This window comes from Callithrix jacchus, chromosome 3 (genome assembly GCF_049354715.1).
Source record: "Callithrix jacchus isolate 240 chromosome 3, calJac240_pri, whole genome shotgun sequence".
Taxonomy (NCBI): Eukaryota; Metazoa; Chordata; class Mammalia; order Primates; family Cebidae; genus Callithrix; species Callithrix jacchus.
The window spans coordinates 120,283,197-120,306,177 of record NC_133504.1 but is presented as its reverse complement, the minus strand read 5'-3'; the positions used below and the strand labels follow the sequence as shown (position 1 = coordinate 120,306,177).

The 22,981-nt window shown below is 36.6% G+C and overlaps 1 protein-coding gene across 5 annotated transcripts in view; it reads right to left on the bottom strand.

Annotated features, from left to right (window-relative positions):
• Positions 1-22,981, bottom strand: part of CNOT6L (CCR4-NOT transcription complex subunit 6 like) — a 101,708-nt gene that overhangs the window by 11,348 nt on the left and 67,379 nt on the right. For all 5 annotated transcript variants that reach the window (XM_008993111.5, XM_017970471.4, XM_078367006.1 and 2 more), the window contains exons 9-11: positions 6,556-6,707; positions 4,056-4,283; positions 1,302-1,504 (exon numbers count right to left, since the gene is read on the bottom strand). In XM_008993111.5, coding sequence (XP_008991359.1) covers positions 1,302-1,504; positions 4,056-4,283; positions 6,556-6,707 — 583 coding nt within the window. The remainder of the gene's footprint in view (positions 1-1,301; positions 1,505-4,055; positions 4,284-6,555; positions 6,708-22,981) is intronic.

Here is a 22,981-nt window from a genome sequence, read left to right as displayed (position 1 = left end):
TTCCTTTAAGCTTATATAACAGCAATGACGTGCTAGAGTCAGCTAGTACTAGTTTTCTTATCACCTCTTCCCAACTCTGCCTTCAATGGTATCATGTTGGGAGACTGGATTCTGCTGCAGAAGTACTTAAACTATAGAAATTGGCAAATACCACAAATCAGAGCTTTTTCCAAAAAGCTCATTATTAAATATTTACCAGCACATCACTGCCTACAAGTGACTGGAATAAAATGAATTATCACTGGACTGAATTATCTTTTCTAATAGCAAAAATACTAAATTAGATTCAATTTCTAAGCAATTTTTCTTCACGACATGATCATGAAAGTTGATTAGTAACAACACATGAACTTCCTTTCTTTCTCCCACTGTTTGTTTCTTGGAAAGGAGCTAACACACACTAAAAATAGAAAAAGGTTACTGGAGATGTAAGAGAGGCCATTTTGTAAATTTCCTTTGGTATTTTATTAATTCTCTCTAGGGTTTTTACATCAAACCACTTTCTAACACTTTCATTTTTCCAAATAGTATAAGATTCTACTATAGATGTCTGAAATGCCAGAAAGTCAAAGAGAGCTACAATAGCAGAGCTACAAATAGATAGAGTGATCAGAAAACTAGCACTGGGAAAGAGATTACATAAAACCACCACAATCTGTCTTTCTAAAGAATAGCTGGTCCTGTACAATCAGCCTTTCCATTTTTTTTCATATTTGTCAAAAAATGTATTTCCTTTTAGAGTGTTGCACTGCCTGGGAATATATTAGTACAAATGCATGGATATAAAATAGACCTGAAGTACAACCTTCTCTAACCCTATAACCAAAGGAAACCTGAAAAATTTAAAGATACTAAGATATCAATGGAAGGTACAAAGAAAATATTCAGGAAATACTATATACATTCATTCAAAGTGAGTTTTGCTATACTTGGTGCTTTTCTGTGGGGGGCCAGGGGGTTAGTTACTGCTGAAAGTTAGGAATGGTTTGAACAGGTAAGGGTTAACTATATTAATATATCAAAGTGCTTTGACCAGTGCCTGGTACCTAGTGAGCATTTTAGAAGTTACTGTGATCAACATTATTTGAAATCTAAACAAACGAGAGGGCAAAAAGAATTTAAGATAACAATAGCCACAAAAATCCAATAAACCTACTTATATTTATGTGCATACTTAGCCTAGACATTTTAAGAATCTAAATATTCCTGATTATACAATTAATCATAAAGAATTTACACCTCTCTTGTTATATGCTTGTATCTGAAATAATTTTTACACCTGCCCAAAGGCTGCCACTCACTTTGAAATCAAAGGTGTAATTGGTGTAAGGCATCAAGTTATTTTCATAGGCGCTCTTAAGTTGGAAGCCATGTGTGATTCTCCCTTCTGAGCTTCCATTCTTTCCATTGCAGCTGAAGTTCATAAGACACTCATTGTACCTTAGTTCCTTGAAGTCTTTATGGTTGTCAGCTACTCCTCCATTACTTAAGTATTCCACAACACCTAGTAGAATAAAGAAGAAACACTTCCATTTAGCATTCAGACCTTACACAAAGCTTCACAGTCAAGTCTTATCAGGCTAATCCACCAGGTTCAGAGTGGTTTTACTAGGTTGAGCCATATAAAACAGCCTTTTGTCATTGTTTAAAAATTAAAAAATCAAACACCAGCCATTTCATATGATTCAATCAAATGAATCAAAGGGTGTTTGCCTATTTCAGAACAAGATATATCAGGAACACTAAAAAATATCCTTAGTTTCCTTAGTGGTTCTTCAGGCTAAAAATGATTTCCAGGACCCAGGAAGGCATTTGCCAGGAAAATCTTAACCCTAAATGTTTTTGGAAAATTATTCCAAACCACTATCTCTTTAGTATTTCCCCATTCTAAGCAATCAACAACTTTGCAAATATGTAAGTAGAGCATATTAATAAAAAGTCATTTACAACAAAAACAGATCTTACATCTTCATTTCAATGTCTAGTGTTAGCTAGACAATATCATTCTTTATTTTGAGCTAGAGTGAGTCTTCTCAGTCTGACACTATAAAGAACATTACATGCCAGAAGTGTATCACTTGGCTAAAAATGCAAGGCTGAAGAGAAGAAAAGCATTCAGAAAAGTGCACTGCTTCCACTAAATTAGCAAACATGAAAACAGTATCAAAACATTTATGATGATTAGTGAACACCGTTCACTAATCTATTTGTAATAAGGATTGATAGTAAGATACAATGAATATCTGATGAGCACAATCAGTACTGTAAATAGCTCAGAAGGTACAATCATTTCTCTAATATTCACCACATGCCAGGCACTGTTCTAAGTGCTTTACCCATGTAAATCTCACAAACAATTCTATAAAGTAGATAACATAATTATCCCCTTGTTAAAAATGAGGAACTAGGCTGGGTGCAGTGGCTCATACCTGTACACTCCCAACACTTTGAGAGGTCAAGGCGGGTGGATCGCCTGAGGTCAGGAGTTCAAGACCAGCCTGGCCAACATGGTGAAACCCTGTCTCCACTAAAAATACAAAAATTAGCTGGGAATGGTGGTGCCACCTATAATCCCAGCTTAAGAGGCTGAGGCAGGAGAATCACTTGAACCTGGGAGGTGGAGGTTGCAGTGAACTGAGACCACACCACTGCACTCCAACCTGGGCAACAATAGCAAAACTGTCTCAGAGAGGGGCAAGAGGGGTGAGAGGGGAGAGAGGGGAGGGAGGGAGGGAAAGAGAGAGAGAGAGAGAGAGAGAGAGAGAGAGAGAGAGAGAGAGAGAGAAACTAACTTAGTCACAGGTTGCAGAGTTCATTAAGTAGCAGAATCAGGATCCAAACTTAGTCACAGATTGCATAGTTCATAAGCAGCAGAATCAGGATCCAAGCATGACATTCTGGCACCAGTCAGTTCACTATGTTGTGCTACTAGATGACAGCTAACTGGCTTTAACAAATCACAGTAGGAGAAAAACTTGCACTTGAGAGCAATTCAACTTAAAAAAGGACCATGTAGTTAAAATGCCAATTAGGCTAGAGGGTAAGACAAACATTTATGAACAATAATTTCAGCACTTATTTGCTAAGAAGCAAAAGATGTTTTTCAAGTTCAGTGACTTTTTAAAAATATTCCAGGTATAAGTATTTAGGTTAGATTTATTGTTACTTTAAATAATTTAAAATAGTCTAGTAGTGATAATATACAAAATTTAGCATATGCTTTGGTATTAGCAAAAGAGTAATACTTTAATGTTTTTGTTTCATATGTAAAATACAGAAATGATTTTTATAAAAAGTAAAATGATATAAGTTCAGACATTTAATGGAGCTCAAGAAGTAATATGAAACTGTAGGAGAATTTTTATCATTCTTCTGTACCTACTAATAGTATCCAAATACCATTTAATGAATTCACTTAAAAGTTGCTATTATCATTAAAAACCAGAGAGCTACCTGTAATGAGTACTTTCTGGCTGCCCCTTCAGATCATCCTTCTCCAGTACACTCTGTGCCTCAGGAAGCTGATCTTTATTGCATCAACTGCAAATCCCTCCCCCCTCTAGCTTCTATTGGATTTGATCAGTGGGCAGCCTGGCAGGAGATCAGAGGACAGAAGCGGAGTAAGGTAAGAATATATATTCCCCTGGCTCCCTTCTTGTTGGTTTGCCGGGGATTGACTGCTTCATGCAATTCAAAGCCATCACTCCTATTACATGGCCCTCTCCTACAACTGTATTTTTTCTAAGTTCTGATAACAGCTCCCACCACTTTCTCTTTTAGGTATAGGGATGATAGAGATCAACTACTAAATCCCCTAGTGGCAGAGTATTGCATCATTTATTGCTTTGTGTCCCTTAAACCAGACAACACACCTTTGGGAACAGCTTCTTTATTAAACTCTCTTGTATTACCCTATGTCCCATCCATGGGATTCTTGCTGATAATTTCTCTTCTAAATTAGGGAATGTATCTACTCAAAATTTAAGAGCTAGCTGGCCTCTGAACCAAGAGTAAAAGTGAAATTAAAAGCAGAGAGGAAATGATGTTATAAATACCTGAATCTGGCAATGAGTTAAGATCTGCACATAGCACCAGCGGGATGGAATTAGGATCTGCAGTTGGGCTGCCAGGCCTACTGGAGGCTTTCTCCAGAATGTTTTTAACCTCTGATACAAACATCATGGTCTGGATGAGCTTCACATCAGAATACTCTGGGTCCCAATGCATGTGGGCATTTGCCACTATAAGCAGCTGTTTGTCTGCAGCATGAATAGGCTTCATACCTAAATTTAAACATTACAAAAAGAAGACAAAGTTATGCTTTATGTTTCAAGAAATGTGGCATCCTTAGGTTTTCTCAAAATGATCCATAGCCACTTCTTTACTCTTTTCCATGAATTTATACCTTCCCTTTTATCTCATAAAGTAATTCTTAGAAGCTAAAGGGCTGACATTCTGATAATTCTACTATAGGATTTACTCTCCTAGATCGAGTTGGCAAACTGTAGCCCATGGGCTAAATCTGGCCCACAACATGCTTGGTACAGCCCTTTAAATATCTGTCATTTAAATAGCACAATAATGCAGTAAGGCAGGTTTTCAGTTGAGTTACCTAAACCTTAATTTAAATTGTTCCTACTGTCTACTAGTCATTCACCTTGCATTTCCCAAGCACAACACAGCACAACAGTGACAGGTCAATAGTAAAAGGCAGTATATTATATTCACCTATATAAGATAAAATAAGAAAGCGATTTGCTACCTATACAAATTCAAACCATATATCAGAATTAGAGAGTAGTGTGCTATAAAAGTCTGGGCACTTCAGTTTTAGGCTTACCTTTCTTACTAATTATTTTACATAGTCTTGGATCAGTAACTTAACCAGATTCATTTGGGAAATGAAATATTCAACTAGAATATCTCTAGGTTTTTTTTCCCCCCTGTAATTCTATACAATTATGTTTTTTAATTCTGTTAAAATAAACATTAACATAGTACTTTCCAAATGGTGGATAAGATAATACATTAAGATTTTTGAAAATTAAACAGTTAACATTTACTGACATATCCATAAATTATTCAAGATATAAAACTATTAATATATATACTCACATACTGTATGTTAGTAACTCTATAGAGAAATCAAGAGTTATTTCTAGAGTAGATGAGGAATCTCTCACTTTTTACTTTATATACCTTTAAACTATTGAACTATCCATGAACATACAAATTTAATTTTCTTTTAAAGTTTATATACAAATGTCTCAAATTTTTCTACTGGAATATAAACTTTGGGGGAAAAGAGCTAATTTTCTAAGTCTACTAGTTTGGCAAAGTTTCTTTCCAAAGTTATAATTATCTTCAATGTCGAGAAAGCAAGAAACTGAAGTATCTGTTATACATGACACAGTCACCTTTAAAGCAATTTGATCATAAGATAAATACCTGTAGCCAAATCTTCTAAGCTATCTTCTTTTCCTAGATTTTAGAGTGTCAGTTTTAGCCACAGATTAAGTATTCGCAATATTAAAAATTTTCCCTTCAAACGAGCCATAAGTACTATATAAATTCCCCTTCTAGGAGTATAAGAGATATGTATTTCAGAATGTGAAAGTGTCTACTATTTAGAATTACTCGTCTCCTCCTTAAAAGAGGAGTAAAACTCCAAAAAAACTTCTCCACAATATCAGGAAGAAAAGCACCAAACTTTTGGGAGGAGCAAGATTGTAAAGGACATAAAAGTAGATAAAAATGGAGGGGCTAAGAAAAGTAAACAGTTCAAAATTTCATATCAAAGATTATCTGTGATAATGGATAAATTGAAGTATGGTGAGAAAGGAAGATTTGACATATATCTATGGTCTGAATAATTCAAATCAATAGTCAAGGCAAAAATAATCTTTTCCTCTACAAAAAGTACAGGGGGAACAAAACCCTGATGTGGTCTCACTCCTTTCTTGCTTAAAATGTACTAGTAAACAATGAAATGCTCCAAGGCAGGCAGTAGGAGGGATAAAAAGGTCTCTATAATATAAAGTACATGAGTTTCTGACTCTGAAGGAAGCTATAAATAATCTAAAATGCTAAAGTACCATGTAGATAAAAGATCCTGCTCTTTCCCTAACAATGACTGAGACATAACAAAGAAACTAGAGAAAATATGCCAGGTCCTTAACCTTAAAGACAAAAGATTAAAACTCAAGAAGCTAAAAATACGGTTCAAAAAGAGGACCAAGTCGTCATAATTTCTAAATTCAGCCTAACCAAAACATTCCCTATTTCAAAGAATCTCTGGGATTAATAGCATATTAAAAAAGACTTTACAGAGATTATGTGATAAGTAAAAAAGACTATGATAGAGAGCACAGAATAACCCAAGAAATATATGATGCTTTACACAGTTGATGCTCTTTTCCTGCCCATCTCCCTTAGATTTCCTCAAAAGAAGGTAACATTGCAATAAATCACAGTAAAATTATCTTCAATTGTTTGGAGATGCAAAAACTTGGGATGGTGTTTATTCTTAGTAAAAATATTTTACATTGCACTCACCTGTTCCAAATAGTTCTTTGTGGACCTCTAATACCACAGCAACACCAATGTTATCTTTTGTCATCACTCTGTTCAGCATAGCTTCAGATCCATCTGAATTAGCCATCGCCACTTGGTTAAATTCCACTGTATGCTTTTGCACCAATGTAAATCTAAAAGGTACAATGCGTTATTATAATAATTTTAGGTACCTGGACTATCATACTAAAAGATGTTTAAGGAAGGAAACATGACATTATGCATTGTCTCCCTTGTCATTTTCTAGCTGCAAGTGGACATGTGATACAGTTCTGGCCACTAAGACACAAGAAGTATGATTACTATAAAAAGTTTCTCAGAGGTCCCACCTAGCAAAGACAGCACATATATCACTTTATGCTTTTAAACCTTGCCCCTTACAGCTAGTGCTTGGAGAAATAATAACCATTTTGTGACCATGAAATAAGAAACAGGAAGGCAAAAGCCAACCTTCTAAAAATGGGGAAGCAGATGAACCAGTTCTGGACTGCCTATTTCTAGACTTCTTGTGTGAGAAAATCACCCTTCCCTCATTTGTTTAAGCTATTGCTAGAATTTTCTGGTATTTAAAGGTGCACACAATCTTATCTGAGTGAGCAGGTTAATGAGAAAAAAATAAAAAGAATACAATCGGAGGAGGACTCAAGATGGCGCTGTGAGAACAACCCAGGATTGGAGCTCTCGTTGAATCCGCAAACAGTGAGTCAGAGTTGCATTTCCAGACTGATCTTTGTTGCCCACAGAACGGGGAACCTCCCAAGTATAAAAAAGACACGGCGGCGGCCAGCCCTACCCAGCAATCCCCACAGGGCGCGCTTGTCCAGGTGCCCTGTTGAACCGGCAACCTGAGACTTGAGAGGGCTGGACTTGAGACTGAACGAGACTTGGACAGTAGGCCAGCCCAGGGGATTGCAGGGAAATAACTAGGATCAGAGCTGAACTGAAGGAGATTGAGACACGAAAAACCCTTCAAAAAAAATCAATAAATCCAAGAGCTGGTTTTTTGAAAAGATCAACAAAATAGACAGACCACTAGCCAGATTGATTAAAAAGAAAAGAGAGAACAACCAAATAGATGCAATAAAAAATGATAAAGGGGAAATCACCACAGATTCCACAGAAATTCAAACCATCATCAGAGAATATTACAAACAACTCTATGCACATAAACTAGTAAACCTGGAAGAAATGGATAAATTCCTGGACTCCTGTGTCCTCCCAAGCCTAAACCAGGAGGAAGCTGAAACTATGAATAGACCAATAACAAGGGCAGAAGTCGAGGCAGCAATTAAGAGCCTACCACACAAAAAAAGCCCAGGTCCTGACGGGTTCACAGCCAAATTCTACCAGACACACAAAGAGAAGCTGGTACCATTCCTTCTAAAACTATTTCAAACAATCCAAAAAGAGGGAATCCTTCCCAAATCATTTTACGAGACCAACATCATCCTGATACCAAAACCCGGCAGAGACTCAACAAGAAAAGAAAACTTCAGGCCAATATCCATGATGAACATAGATGCAAAAATCTTCAATAAAATATTGGCAAGCCGATTGCAACAGCAAATCAAAAAACTTATTCACCATGATCAAGTAGGATTCATCCGGGGATGCAAGGCTGGTTCAACATACGCAAGTCTATAAACGTAATTCACCACATAAACAGAACTAAAAACAAAAACCACATGATTATCTCAATTGACGCAGAGAAGGCATTTGACAAAATTCAACAGCCGTTTATGCTAAAAACCCTCAATAAACTCGGTATCGATGGAACGTATCTCAAAGTAATAAAAGCTATTTATGACAAACCAACAGCCAATATCATACTGAATGGGCAAAAACTGGAAGCATTCCCTTTGAAATCCGGCACTAGACAAGGATGCCCTCTTTCACCACTCCTATTCAATATAGTTCTGGAAGTTCTAGCCAGAGCAATCAGGCAAGAAAAAGAAATAAAGGGTATTCAAATAGGAAAGGTGGAAGCCAAATTGTCTCTATTTGCAGACGACATGATAGTATACCTAGAAGACCCCATCACCTCAGCCCAAAAACTCCTGAAACTGATAAGCAACTTCAGCAAAGTCTCAGGATATAAAATCAATGTGCAAAAATCACAAGCATTCCTATACACCAATAACAGACTTAAAGAGACCCAAATCAAGAACAAACTGCCATTCACAATTGCTACAAAAAGAATAAAATACCTTGGAATACAACTCACAAGGAACGTAAGGGACCTCTTCAAGGAGAACTACAAACCACTGCTCAACGAAATCAGAGAGGACACAAACAGATGGAGAAACATTCCATGTTCATGGTTAGGACGAATTAATATCGTGAAAATGGCTATACTGCCCAAAGTAATTTACAGAATCAACGCTATCCCCATCAAGCTACCATTGACTTTCTTCACAGAACTGGAAAAAACCACCATGAACTTCATATGGAACCAAAAGAGAGCCCGCATAGCCAAGTCAATTCTAAGCAAAAAGAACACAGCGGGGGGCATCACACTACTGGATTTCAAACTATACTACAAGGCTACAGTAATCAAAACAGCATGGTACTGGTACCAAAACAGAGATATAGACCAATGGAACAAAACAGAGGCACCGGAGGCAACACAACATATCTACAACTATACAGTCTTTGATAAACCTGACAAAAACAAGCAAGGGGGAAAGGATTCCCTGTTTAACAAATGGTGTTGGGAAAACTGGCTAGCCATGTGCAGAAAGCAGAAACAGGACCCCTTCCTGACACCTTACACTAAAATTAACTCCAGATGGATTAAAGACTTAAACATAAGACCTGGCACCATAAAAACCCTAGAAGGAAATCTAGGCAAAACTATCCAGGACATAGGAGTAGGCAAGGACTTTATGAACAAAACACCAAAAGCATTGGCAACAAAAGCCAAAATAGACAAATGGGACCTAATGAAACTCCACAGCTTCTGCACGGCAAAAGAAACAGTCACTAGAGTGGATCGGCAACCAACAGAATGGGAAAAAATTTTTGCAGTTTACCCATCTGACAAAGGGCTGATATCCAGAATTTACAAAGAACTCAAACGGATTTACAGGAAAAAAACAAACAAGCCCATTCAAAAGTGGGCAAAGGATATGAACAGATACTTTACGAAAGAAGACATATATGAGGTCAACAATCATATGAAAAAATGCTCATCGTCACTGGTCATCAGAGAGATGCAAATCAAAACCACATTGAGATACCATCTCACGCCAGTTAGAATGGCGATCATTAAAAAATCTGGAGACAACAGATGCTGGAGAGGATGTGGAGAAACACGAACACTTTTACACTGTTGGTGGGAGTGTAAATTAGTTCAACCATTGTGGAAGACAGTGTGGCGATTCCTCAAGGCCTTAGAAATAGAAATTCCATTTGACCCAGCAATCCCATTACTGGGTATATATCCAAAGGACTATAAATCGTTCTACTATAAGGACACATGCACACGAATGTTCATTGCAGCACTGTTTACAATAGCAAAGACCTGGAATCAACCCGAATGCCCATTGATAATAGACTAGATTGGAAAAATGTGGCATATATACACCATGGAATATTATGCAGCAATCAGAAATGATGAGTTTATGTCGTTTGTAGGGACATGGATGAATCTGGAGAACGTCATCCTCAGCAAACTGACACAAGAACAGAAAATGAAACACCGCATATTCTCACTCATAGGTGGGTGATGAAAAATGAGAACACATGGACACAGAAAGGGGAGTACTAAACACTGGGGTCTACTGGGGGGAAAAGTGGAGGGCCAGTGGGAGGGGGAGGTGGGGAGGGATAGCCTGGGGAGAAATGCCAAATGTGGGTGAAGGGGAGAAGGAAAGAAAAGCACACTGCCATGTGTGTTCCTACACAACTGTCTTACATGCTCTGCTCATGTACCCCAAAACCTAAAATCCAATAAAAAATAAAAAATAAAAAATAAAAAAAAGAAAGAATACAATCCACCTACCCTGTTTGTAGTTTTATTTCTACCACATCAAGATATTTTTCAAGAAAATGCAGGGGCACACCTTTATCTCAGCTAAATAACTGATTTTTTCATCTGGCGTTTACTAGAAAGCTGCGATGGGGTGTAAGTGTTGTGAGAAACAAATTCTCTAAGATGAAGAAATGGCTCTCTCTGTGATTATAGCTTCTGTACTAATAGTATTTTCTTTTCTTCGTTAATGCCAGATTATTACTGTAGAGTTGTAGGATTTAATACAATTAGCTTAGTGCTGATATTTAATAGCAGTGGGATCTTGGTCAAGTAATTTAACCTTCTTCAGCCTACTTTTATTAATTTTGTGAACTATTTATAAGTAATCAAAATCTACTAAATATATTACTTGTACTAGGTGTTCAGTGGAGAGAAGAATCTTTGGTCTCCTAACACATCCCCTCCCCACTTTCTTTCAAGCTTTGAAACAGAAGCTTGTTTCTGTTTCTTCAAAAATACTGACTTACTATGCCACAGGATGCTGTACTAAATGAAACAATATTCCCTTCCCTGCTCCAATTCTGAATGTCTCAGATGTCCTGACAAGTGTTAAGGGTCAGTTTATGTGCCTATTTGTAACCCAGAATGCTTCAATGACTATAGTTTCCAGCCTCTACACTAAAGAGGTAATCTATAAGCTCACCCATAAAAGATGAAAGTTACTAAGGTGAAGAATGAGGTTAAGAGCATCCCAGGTAGAAGATGTAGAAGGCCCTGAGATAGCAAAAAGGTTTGTAAGTTTATGTGTTAGAAAAGAATGAAAGGGTATAAAATGACGCTGAGGAGGAGAGATAAAGGTTCTAAGCTAGGACATGATATCATTTGATTTACATTTTTTAAGATCACCTTAGCTGCTCAATTAAAGAACTGACAACTGGGAGGCCGATTAGAAAGTCTGTGAGGTTATCTGAATGAGAAATGATGGTGGCTTGGACAAAGGCAAGAGAAATAAAGAAGAGTGAGGAGATTCAAAATATGTTCTACAGATAGGATTGACTATTGTTTATATCAGACTTCTTCAAACAATTTTAAGCTGTAGAACACCTTTTACAGTTTCTGGTGAGATTCCCACAGATAAAACAGATAAAAACAGCATATTAGAATAAATCAATTACTGAAAACAAGCAACCTATTTTGATGAATATAAAAATTTGAAATCAGAGGACAGAGATGATAATTATAGTCTTTTATTAGTTTTAGTGTCCAATTAATTTCTGTATTTTGTTTTGGTTACAGATTATTATTAAAAATCCTGATTTACACAGATATAAGTGGTAAGTAAGTTGCCCTACACTCAGAAAAAGCAAGCAGGCAAGAAGAAATTTGATTCAGAGGTCTGCACCAAAACACATTAACTAAGCAGCACTTCATGAACACGTTATGATTTCCAAAATATTAAAACTTGTTTTTGAAACATGTGAGTGAACATGTTATTTTCAAATTATAGCTCAATTATTCATATTTAATTTTTGAGATAGCCTCTAAATAGTCACAGAACTTCTATGGTATACTTACAGGAACCTAGGGTTCTGTACAAAAGTCTTAAAAATTCTGTTAATTGTAATATTTTTAGTACTGGAATAATTTTATTTCTACCAAAGCTAGGCCATTCTTTCAGGGGTAAGGGAGCACAGGACTCTAATGAAATGTCTTAACTAAAATTTGCTTTCCTGTATTCTCCCATTTCTTCCATTAAACCTAGATCTAGATCTTTTCTTTAAAATAAAATAAATCCAATTTCTCTGACACATGACACCACTTTAAATATTTGACAACAGATGTCGATGCTCTCCCACCCTCCATGCCTCCTCCAGAAAAGAAATGATCAGTTACTTATAATGATGTGTGATGTTCATTTGAACAATTTGTTTAAATTTGCTCAACAAATTTAAATTGAACTGACAACTGGGTAACTCTGTCTTTTTGAAAAGCTCACTTGAACATCTCAAGTTTACCCAAAGGTGCAGTACCTACAACTGGGCATAAATGAACTACAGCCTTCATTTTTTTAACTGTATTTTTGTTAATAAAGATTAAAACTTCACTTTGGGAACAGCCATATTAATTATAAGCAAAACAGAAACTAATATATATCTGAAACATTTTGGTCTTTTTGCTCTTAAACCAGGTCTTGTCAGTCCTGCATGTATAGGTACTTAAAAGCGTGGAAAAAAATAAGTTTATTACATTAAATATGTTTGTGGTAGAGATATGAGAACAAAGGAAACTAAGTCACTTATAACCCAATACCTCCATTTAAAAGTCAATACCCAGACTTTTCTCTACACACACACACTTTTGCACAATTAGAATAAAACTCTTCTATCAGGGACATTCCTGTAACATTTAATATTCTTCCAAATCAGTTGTGATGACTGGATTAGTCCACTATACAGATTCACCATAATTTATTTAACCTGTGTTGGACATTTAAGTTACTTCTTACATGAGCTATTTTAACTAATGCCATAATGAATACTGCTACATATATATTTCTGTAGTCTCAGCTGACTCTTGTCCCTCCCTCTTTTATTCCTTCCACTAATAATCTAAGAACAGCAATCTTGCAATCTTTACCTCAGTTAAGTTTCACTTCATGGACTTCTGCTCATTAATTCACCTATTTGGAGATTAAATGCTCTGAATCTTCATAGTTTTTAACTTTTTTACAGATATATAAGATAGTTGTATGTATTTATGAGATATAAGTAATCATACTATTTTTCTAACAGAGTAAATATCCCTGCCAGCTTTTGGACATTTATAAATGTTATGAGCAAGCATTCTCTCTTCTCTCAAAATAATTAAATTTCTCAATATGATAGAATAAAAATAACAATAATAAAAGCTACTATATTGAGGCTTTACTTAGTCTCAAGATTTGTGTTAAGTACTTCACATACGTTAGTCCTAAAATTTGCACATGGAGATATACTGCTCAGATTCCTCATCAGTCCTTCAGGGACTGTTTCAGTTGCAGAAAGCTGCCTACTCATGGTCACATACTTCTGGGAGCACCACCATCCAATTAGAAGTCAAAAGCAAAAGTTAAAAGTCCAGGGATTTGGGCCCTGTGTGGTTTAACTTTCACAGGCCATATAAGCTCTAAAGCTCCCTGTTGAGTCACCTGAGGGAGTCAGGCCTGCAACACTTCACTTTTCTCCATATGTCCAATTCTGCTTCCTAAACTTTCTTTCCACAGGTGTTGATTTCTAATAAACTCCTGAACCCCAAATTATCTCCGAGTCTTCTTTCTCAACCAAACTGTAGTAGAAGGTATTACTAATGCCATTGCAAAGATGAAGAAAACTGAGGCTAGGGAAGTCTGTCTTTTTGAAAAGTTTGATAGTTCATCCATCCCCCAAATCCTAGATTTTTTTTTTCTACTCCAGTATTTATAACAGATTACCTTTGCCAGCTCTCTAACCACACTTCTGTAAGATCTCTAACACCATGAGATGTAATTACCTTCATTTGAAAACCTAACTAATTAGGGCAGTTTAGTTACTCTCTTGGCTTACCAATCTCACCTTCTTGGTTTGCCAATCTCCTCTTCACCAGGTCTTAGTGTTTCTACTTTGAAGAAAATTCTTCTCAATAGAAATCATGAAAGTAAAACATAAATTGTATATAGCTGTTTTTTGGCTGATCATCAATTACCGATTACACAGTCTGCCATGGGTCAATTCCTTCCTTGTTATTTACAGTGTATAATGTTAGTTAAAATATCCTCCTCATTGCCTTAGCACTTACACCCAGCCTTCTCTTTTTCTTAAGTTTCTTGGTAATGATCATAGGTTCATAAAACTTTTCTTAAAATACATGATTGGTTATTGATTTTTCTTCATTAAAAAAATTCTTTAAACATAAATCTTGAACAACGACTGCGTTATCAAATGCTTGCAACTACCTTTCCAACTTTCTTTCTCATTGGTATATACTCCCATATTTTTAATTTTTATAACTTCTCAACCTTTTAAATTTATCTTTTTAGTGTCTTTGGTTTCAAAAGTCCAGAAAAGTAAAGCTAGTCTTCCTAAACAGGATGCATATCTCATTACAACTAACACTCCCTTCCACTGACACTTAGAAACTCTAGGGCACAGATTCTCACTCGAGTTTTACCACGTCAGCTTTACCAAGGGTTGAAGAACCAAAGACAGAGCTGAAAACTAGTTGAATCAAGTAAAGGTCCTTCTTTCTAGTAAATAAGAATATTGATATGTCGGGAGGCTGAGGCAGGAGAATTGCCTAAACCCAGGAGGCGGAGGTTGCAGTGAGCCGAGATCGCGCCATTGCACTCCAGCCTGGGTAACAAGAGCGAAACTTCGTCTCAAAAAAAAAAAAAAGAATATTGACATGTTTCGTGAACTTTGAGGCTTTCTCGGGTATTCTGTTTTTAAAAGAATGAGATTTTTAGCATTAGTGCTGATGGCTGCAATCTTCTACAATTTATCTTATTTCTGTTTATAACTGTTATAAATTTAAAATATAGTAAGATATAATTACCTATATTCTATCCCTACTACCTTAACAATGCTACTTCTTACATTCCCTTCCCACAGAAACCAAATGCACTCTACTCTGCATCTACTTTCTGTCTCACAGATTTCCATACAGGTACCATTCTGAAATACAGAGGTTTTCTGCCATTCTTTCTATTAGATGTTTCTTCCCAATTAGACATATTGACTTATAGTTACTTTCCAGTCATTGTTCCAAGCCATCCAGCCTTGATAATATGGAAAATCTTAAACTTGTCTCTTTTGATACATTAGTTTACTATTCATATGCTGTGGCTGGTATACACATGCTAAAAAGCATTATTCCTGCTGATATTTTATTCTAAGCATTCTTCTGTATATTCATGTTTTGGAAAAAGATAAACTAGATGAAAGGTCAAATGGGTAAAAGAAAGAACATATATTAATAAAGACTGCTATGACCAAAAAAAAAACCTTTTATGATCTGAGAAATATTATTAGGTTGAATGTTTCACATGCAAAAAGAACACGTCCAAAGCAGTCCTTCAAATAATGACATAACTCAATTTCTTACCAACTTGTGGTCTAAAAACAACTTTGTGGGCTGTGATATAATTAATCAATGCTAGAGAGAGGACACTGACTGCCACCTATGAGAAACTAAAGCAATCTATAGGATTTAAGTAATATTCCCTCCCTGAATTCATTTACAAGTAAAAAGGAACAATATAATATACAGTCAAGATGACAGTATAATCACAACAAGTAATTCTGACCCTTTCTGATCACATCCCAGCACGGTTAAAACCAAATCAAATAGAAGTTCTTACTCAATATTCAGTATAAGATGCTATAGAATGTGTTCTTGGTCCCTTTAAGTAATCATGAGAGTGCCAGAAGATAACTAACTAGAAAAGGTAAGCTCAGAGACTAGGTTAAATAATAAAGTAGATAAACAACATTCTATATTTGTACAGCTCTTTTAATCACTGCACATCCACATTCATTATTTTAACCCCATAAGAAACTCTAATGTGGAATATTTATTATCTATATTTGAAAGGCACAGAAACTGTAATATAAAGCCATAATTTTATGACCCAGATTGAACAGAAATTAGCATTAGAAAGTAGAAATCCAAATCTCATTTTCAAGAAAATCATATATACAAATTCTAAATGTGACAACCACCTATGACACAGGAAATAAATAACTGAGAGACCAGTGAGACAGAGTATCACAACAGTTATGATACCATGGCATTCTGAAATGATACTGAAACCTCTGAAAGCCCTCATTTCAAGCACAAAACTACCTGTGATAATAGAGGGGAAAAATAGAAAGAACTTGGCCTTATCTGGTACCTCTGAGACTGGAAGCAGGTTAGGAAGTACAGCAAGAACTAAGTGCAATGACAACAACTTAAGTTCCTAATCCTATGACAAGAGACTGCCCACAGTGCAATGACCACATTGTTTTAAATTGCTATTCTCATCTTTCCCTTTCTCGGGAAATAAAGCATGATAAAAAGGTCAGAACTGCTAACCTCAGGAACAGCAAGTCTAGTATGTAGGTTAACTTTCATCTTCATTTTTTCCCCCTACTATTGATTTTTAGGTAGTGTATCTGGCTCCAAGACTCAATTTCTACTTAATGGTTAAGACTACAGGACAAAACATGGCAAAAAGAAATTTAAATTATGAATCTAAAAAATTTATCCATAACTCAGTTTCTACATATACATTATATACATACAAATACATATGCATATGTATTTTATAAAATGCTTTGGAATGTATATGATACTTGTTAAAGAACAAAGCAAAAGCTGAGATCTGGGATTTTATTACTCAAAGTTCTATTTTCTAGTATCTCTATGCATCTAACTCCCAAAAAATGATGTTCATAGTGATGATCAACAAGTGCTGTCAAATCCTGAAGTCGATTCTGAATCCCCCAAAACTAAACTAGAATAATATGATTTAAAGAATACTGTGCATTTTTGGGAGGCTGAGGTGGGAGGATCACAAGGTCAGGAGTTCAAAACCAGCCTCACCAATATGGTGAAGCCCTGTCTCTACTAAAAATACAAAAAATAGCCAGGCGTGGTAGCACATGCCTATAGTCCTAGCTACTCAGGAGGCTGAGGCAGGAGAATTGCTTGAACCCAGGAGACGGAGGTTGCAGTGAGCAGAGATCGCACCCCTGCATTCCAGCCCAGGCGACAGAGCAAGATTCTGTCTCAAAAAAAAAAAAAAAAAAAGTATTATATTCTAATTATCTGAATATTGGTAACTTGTGTCCTAGCCTTTACTAAACAATACTCTATCCTTTCCTCATGATGGATTAGAGATTTTTATTATAGTGTTTTGCTATAAATGGTAATTATGACAGTTTACATTTATTGTTGCCTATTCTGTACTAGTGTTTTTTATGTAGGATTAAACAGTTATCAGTGAAGATTAGGAATTATCAGATACTCTGATTATAGAAGAAAGAGACTGAGAATGAGTACAGTGTCAAACTACTCTTCCACAGTTATCTTTGCTAGTTCTGTAACCTCTGCAAAACTGATCTTACAAGGTAAGACTATACAAATGAGGAAACAGGTCCAGAAATAGTAAGACAAGATTACAGATAAACAGAAGAAACACCTGGCTTCAAAACTCATAGTCCTTTCTTTGCCCTATGTTATTTTTCCAATCTGAACAAAGAATAAAGACAGGGTAGAATATTTTAAATTCCAAATAGTTGGCACTAGTTAGCTAATAAGACATGGATAAATATTTGGTACTGGCACAGAGGTGGTTTTATTCTACTATAGGAAGTATAGTCCTGTCATTCCAGGCATGAAGTTGAAAAGAAGTACAATGTACAGATGTATCAGACTCAAAAACTCTTAATCTGTTGCCAGATCCATATTACTATTTAGGAAAAGGGAGTTGAAGAAGAAAAGAAAAACAAGTGACACATCTAAGTGTTTCCTATGTGCTAATTACTTAACTAATTAAACAGCATTTTTAATAATTCAAGAATCAGTTTGCAAATACCCAGTGTTTAAAGTTTCCTAGGTACCAGTTCTAATTGTTATTTCAAAGCCTTAACTACCTCTAGTAAATTATTAAGGAATTTTAGATTTTTGCCCTCAAAACTGTGAGAATAATCTTAAAAATCTTCCATATTATCATGAAAAAAACTGTGGCAAATAGAAAAAGAGCCTGCTGTTAGGTGTCTCAAGGTTACTGGTACATTTTTTTTTAACTTATAGCATGTCAAGGAAATTTGTGTATGAACATAGGTAACAAATATCGCCAGCCACGGTGGCTCATGCTTGTAATCTCAGCACTGTGGGAGGCTGAGGTGGGTGGATTGCTTGATGCCAGGAGTTTGAGACCAGCCTAGGGCAACATAGCAGACCCCATATCTACAAAAAACACAAAAATTAGTCAGGCGTGATGGCATGCACATGTAGTCTAAGCTACTCAGGGGGTTTAGGTGACAGAATCACCTGTGCCTGTGGAGGTTGAGGCTGCAGTGAGCCATGATTGCGCCACTGCATTCCAGCCTGGGTGACAGAGTAAGGCCCTGTCTAAAAACAAAAACAAATGTCAAATTCAGGGCAATTTTTCTAAATGGGATAATCCTATAAGAGGTATTAGTGATATCAAAAGCTCAAACAAGAAGCCTAAAGATTCAGTTTATTACAGTAGTTAAATGCATGGATTAGGAAATCAGACTACTGTGTAACCTGAGCAAGTTACTGAACTTGTCTGTTACCTTGGTTTCCTAATCTATAAAAATATGGAAATAGCTGTATAGCTACCTGTGAGGGTTGCTTTAAAAATTGAGTAAGACAATTAATACAAACAATTAGAAAAAGCCTGACATATGGTAAACACTCTGGAAATACAGTCATATACCATATAACAAGGTTTCAGTCAATGAGGGACTACATGCACGATGGTGGTCCCATAAGACTATAATGGAGCTGAAAAATTCCTATCACCCAGTGATGCTGTAGCTGTCTTAACATCACAGCACAATGCATTACCTTTTTTTATGTCTACATATGTTTAGACTCAAATGCCGTTTTGTTTGCCTATTCACTACAGTAACATGCTAAACAGGTTTCTAGCCTGGGAACAACAGGCTATACCTCCTAGATGTATAGTAGGCTGTACCATCTAGGTTTGTGTAAGTACACTCTACAATGTTCCCACAACAAAATCACCTAATGACACATTTCTCAGAACATATCCCCGTAGTTAAGAGATACGTCATCTTAATAGAAGTATTCTACAATGCATTAAAAAATTACCAAACCATTAGAAGAATTTAGTATATTCTGACCTCAAATATTACAAGGCTTTGTACTAATTATTAACCAAAATAGGAATACCTCTACTAACAAATTAATGGAAAATACAGTAAAGTAATCATAGATAAATGGGAAGTGGACGAAGTATCTTTCAAACTTACTCAATTTATTTACTTAAAATAGCATGTCATGCTGGTAATATGCCTGGATCAATAAAAACACTGACTGGCTTTGTTAAAATAGATGTTAAACAGCGAAATGCTGGAAAATAGCCATAAGCATGGATACGCTTATCCTGTAAGTAGATGATTCCCTAATTTATCAAACCCAAATTATTAACCATGGGATTCAACCTCTATCAGACATCATGTTTCATTTTCCATTGCCCTGTCTCAATCAATCCTTTTAACTCTCTACCTCAGTAAGTTCTGTGCCTCTCTTATCTATCCATATATATCTTTATCTTATATATACCATATGATATTATAATTGTCTTTATAGCCTAGTTTTCCTACTGGATTTGAGCTTTCAGTGAGATTAGGAACTATGTCTTGTCTTTGTGTCTATTGTGTCTAGCACAGGACTTATAACAAAGCAAATGCTCAGTAAACATTTAGTGAATAAATGATTAAATAATTGTATGAAATGTTAATTGTAAAAGAGAAAAGACTGGTAAAATGAATTATTCTCAAAAAGGACCACTATTAAAGAAAAAAAATTGGAGAACGATCCAAGATGGCCGATCACTAACATCCCGGGATTGCAGCTCTCAGGGAAGGCGCAGAGAACTAGAGGAGCCACACTTTCAGACAAATTCTGGTCGCTCACGAGCAGAAGATCCCACAGTGGAGGAAACACACAGGTCGCCAGCGCAACTCTCGTGGCCACAGCGGTTCCTCTGGCACCTCGGCGCAGCAGCTCTCGGAGCGGAGTAAACAGGTTTGGAGGAACCGCACGGGCCCCCAGCACAACACCAGAGCCCGCGCAGTGGCTGTGATGGTACCTCGGCACGGCAGCGCTGGGCGCAGAGTAAACGGGAGCGGTTCCCCTTCTGACCGAGGTTTGGAGCCCCGGGAAGGCAGAGTCGCCTACTAGGGACACAAGAAGGAATCCAGACAGGAGAATCCTGTGAAGAAAAGCACCATCAGTTATAACGCCGCTGCTCTGGCCCTGGGAACTAACAACCTGGACGCCCACTCAAGAGACCTAATCTGGAAAGTTGGTAAATTCAAAGACGACAGGAGGATAAATTTACAATGACGGGAAGAAACCAGCGTAAAAAAGCTGAGAATACTCAAAGTCAGAATGCCTCTCCATCTAAAGATGATCACAGTTCCACATCAACAATGGAACAAGGCTTGATGGAGAACGAGCACATCCCAATAACAGAATCACGCTTCAGGGAATGGATAACAACAAACTTCAGTGAGTTAAAAGAACATGTTGTAGCCCAACGTAAAGAAACTAGGAACTTTGAAAAAAGGTTTGATGAAATCCTATTGAAAATAGACAACTTAGAGAGGAGTATGAGTGAATTAACGGAACTGAAGAATACAATACAGGAACTCCGAGAAGTATGCACAGGTTTAAACACTCGAATTGTTCAGAAGAAGGGATATCAGAGGTCAAAGTCCAACTTAATGAAATAAAACATGAAGAAAAGATTAGAGAAAAAAGGATAAAAAGGAATGAGCAAAGTCTCCAAGAAATGTGGGACTATGTGAAAAGACCAAATTTATGTTTGATAGGTGTACCTGAATGCGACGGAGAGAATGAATCCAAGCTGGAAAATACCCTTCAGGATATTATTCAGGAAAATTTTCCTAAACTAGCAAAGCAGGTCAACATTCAACCCCAGGTAATACAGAGAACACCACAAAGATATTCCTCAAGAAGAGCAACCCCAAGGCACATAATTGTTAGATTCACCAGGGTTGAAATGAAGGAGAAAATACTAAGGGCAGCCAGAGAGAAAGGTCAGGTTATCCACAAAGGCAAGCCTATCAGACTTACAGCAGATCTCTCAGCAGAAACTCTACAAGCCAAAGAGAGTGGGGGCCAATATTCAACATCCTCAAAGAACAGAACCTTCAGCCCAGAATTTCATATCCAGTCAGACTAAGCTTCACAACTGAAGGAAAAATAAAATCTTTTATGAACAAGCAAGTTCTCAGAGATTTTATTACCACCAGGCCTGCTTTACAAGAGCTTCTGAAAGAAGCATTACACACAGAAAGAAACAACCAGTATCAGCCTTTCTAAAAATACACCAAAAAGTAAAGAGCACCAACATAAAGAAGAATTTACACCAACGAATGGATAAAACAGCCAGTCAACATCAAATGGCAGTAACCCTAAATTTAAATCGACTAAATCCCCCAATCAAAAGACAGCCAAAACCCAACAGCATGTTACATCCAGTCCTGTTTCACATGCAAGGATACACAAAGACTCAAAACAAAGGGATGGAGAAAGAATTACCAACCAAATGGAGAGCAAAAATAAATAATAAATAAATAAAAAGCAGGAGTTGCAATTCTCGTATCGGATAAAATAGATTTTAAAGCAACAAAGATATAGTGGTAAAAGGATCAATGCAACAACAAGAGCTAACGATTCTAACACCCAGATACATAAAGACTTAGACTCAATGAGACAGAAAATTAATAAGGATATCAAGGACTCGAACTCAGATCTGGAACAAGTAAACTTAATAAATATTTATAGAGCTCTCCACTTCAAATACACAAAATATACATTCTTGTCAATACCACATCACACCTACCCATAAGTTTAAATGAAACATTGATTGGCCATTATTAATACCCAATTTTTTTCAGAATAAAGCAATATTTCCGTTTACTCTCCCTCTTTCTCTTCCTCTTTCTTCCTCTCCTTATTTTTTTTTTCTTTCCTTCTCTCAAAAAAAAAAAAAAATCAACTTGTAAACCTCTAGATCCAGGTCGGCAATGTTTCTCTCATTGCTTGATTTCCTTCCTTCCCTTCCCTCCCTCCCTTCCTTCATCCCTTTCTTCCTCCTTACTGTCCTCCTTCCCTCCCTTCCTGCCTTCCTCAAAAAAAAAAAAAAAAAGAAAAGAAAAAAAATCATAGAAACCCAGATAACTTATGGCTAACCTTAAAAGGTACTTCTTTTTTTTGAGACGAAGTTTCACTCTTGTTACCCAGGCTGGAGTGCAATGGTGCGATCTCGGCTCACCGCAACCTCCGCCTCCTGGGTTCAGGCAATTCTCCTGCCTCGGCCTCCTGAGTAGCTGGGATTACAGGCACACGCCACCATGCCCAGCTAACTTTTTGTATTTTTAGTACAGACGGGGTTTCACCATATTGACCAGGATGATCTCGATCTCTTGACCTCGTGATCCACCCACCTCGGCCTCCCAAAGTGCTGGGATTACAGGCTTGAGCCACCGCGCCCGGCCACCACTTTCTTTTTTACACAAAAACAAAATTTTTACTTGATAAAAATATGTTCTGAAATATTAGACCATTCAAATTTGTATCTCTTAAAATGTTTAGTGTTACTTGGTAATAAAAGCATAAAGAATAATACAA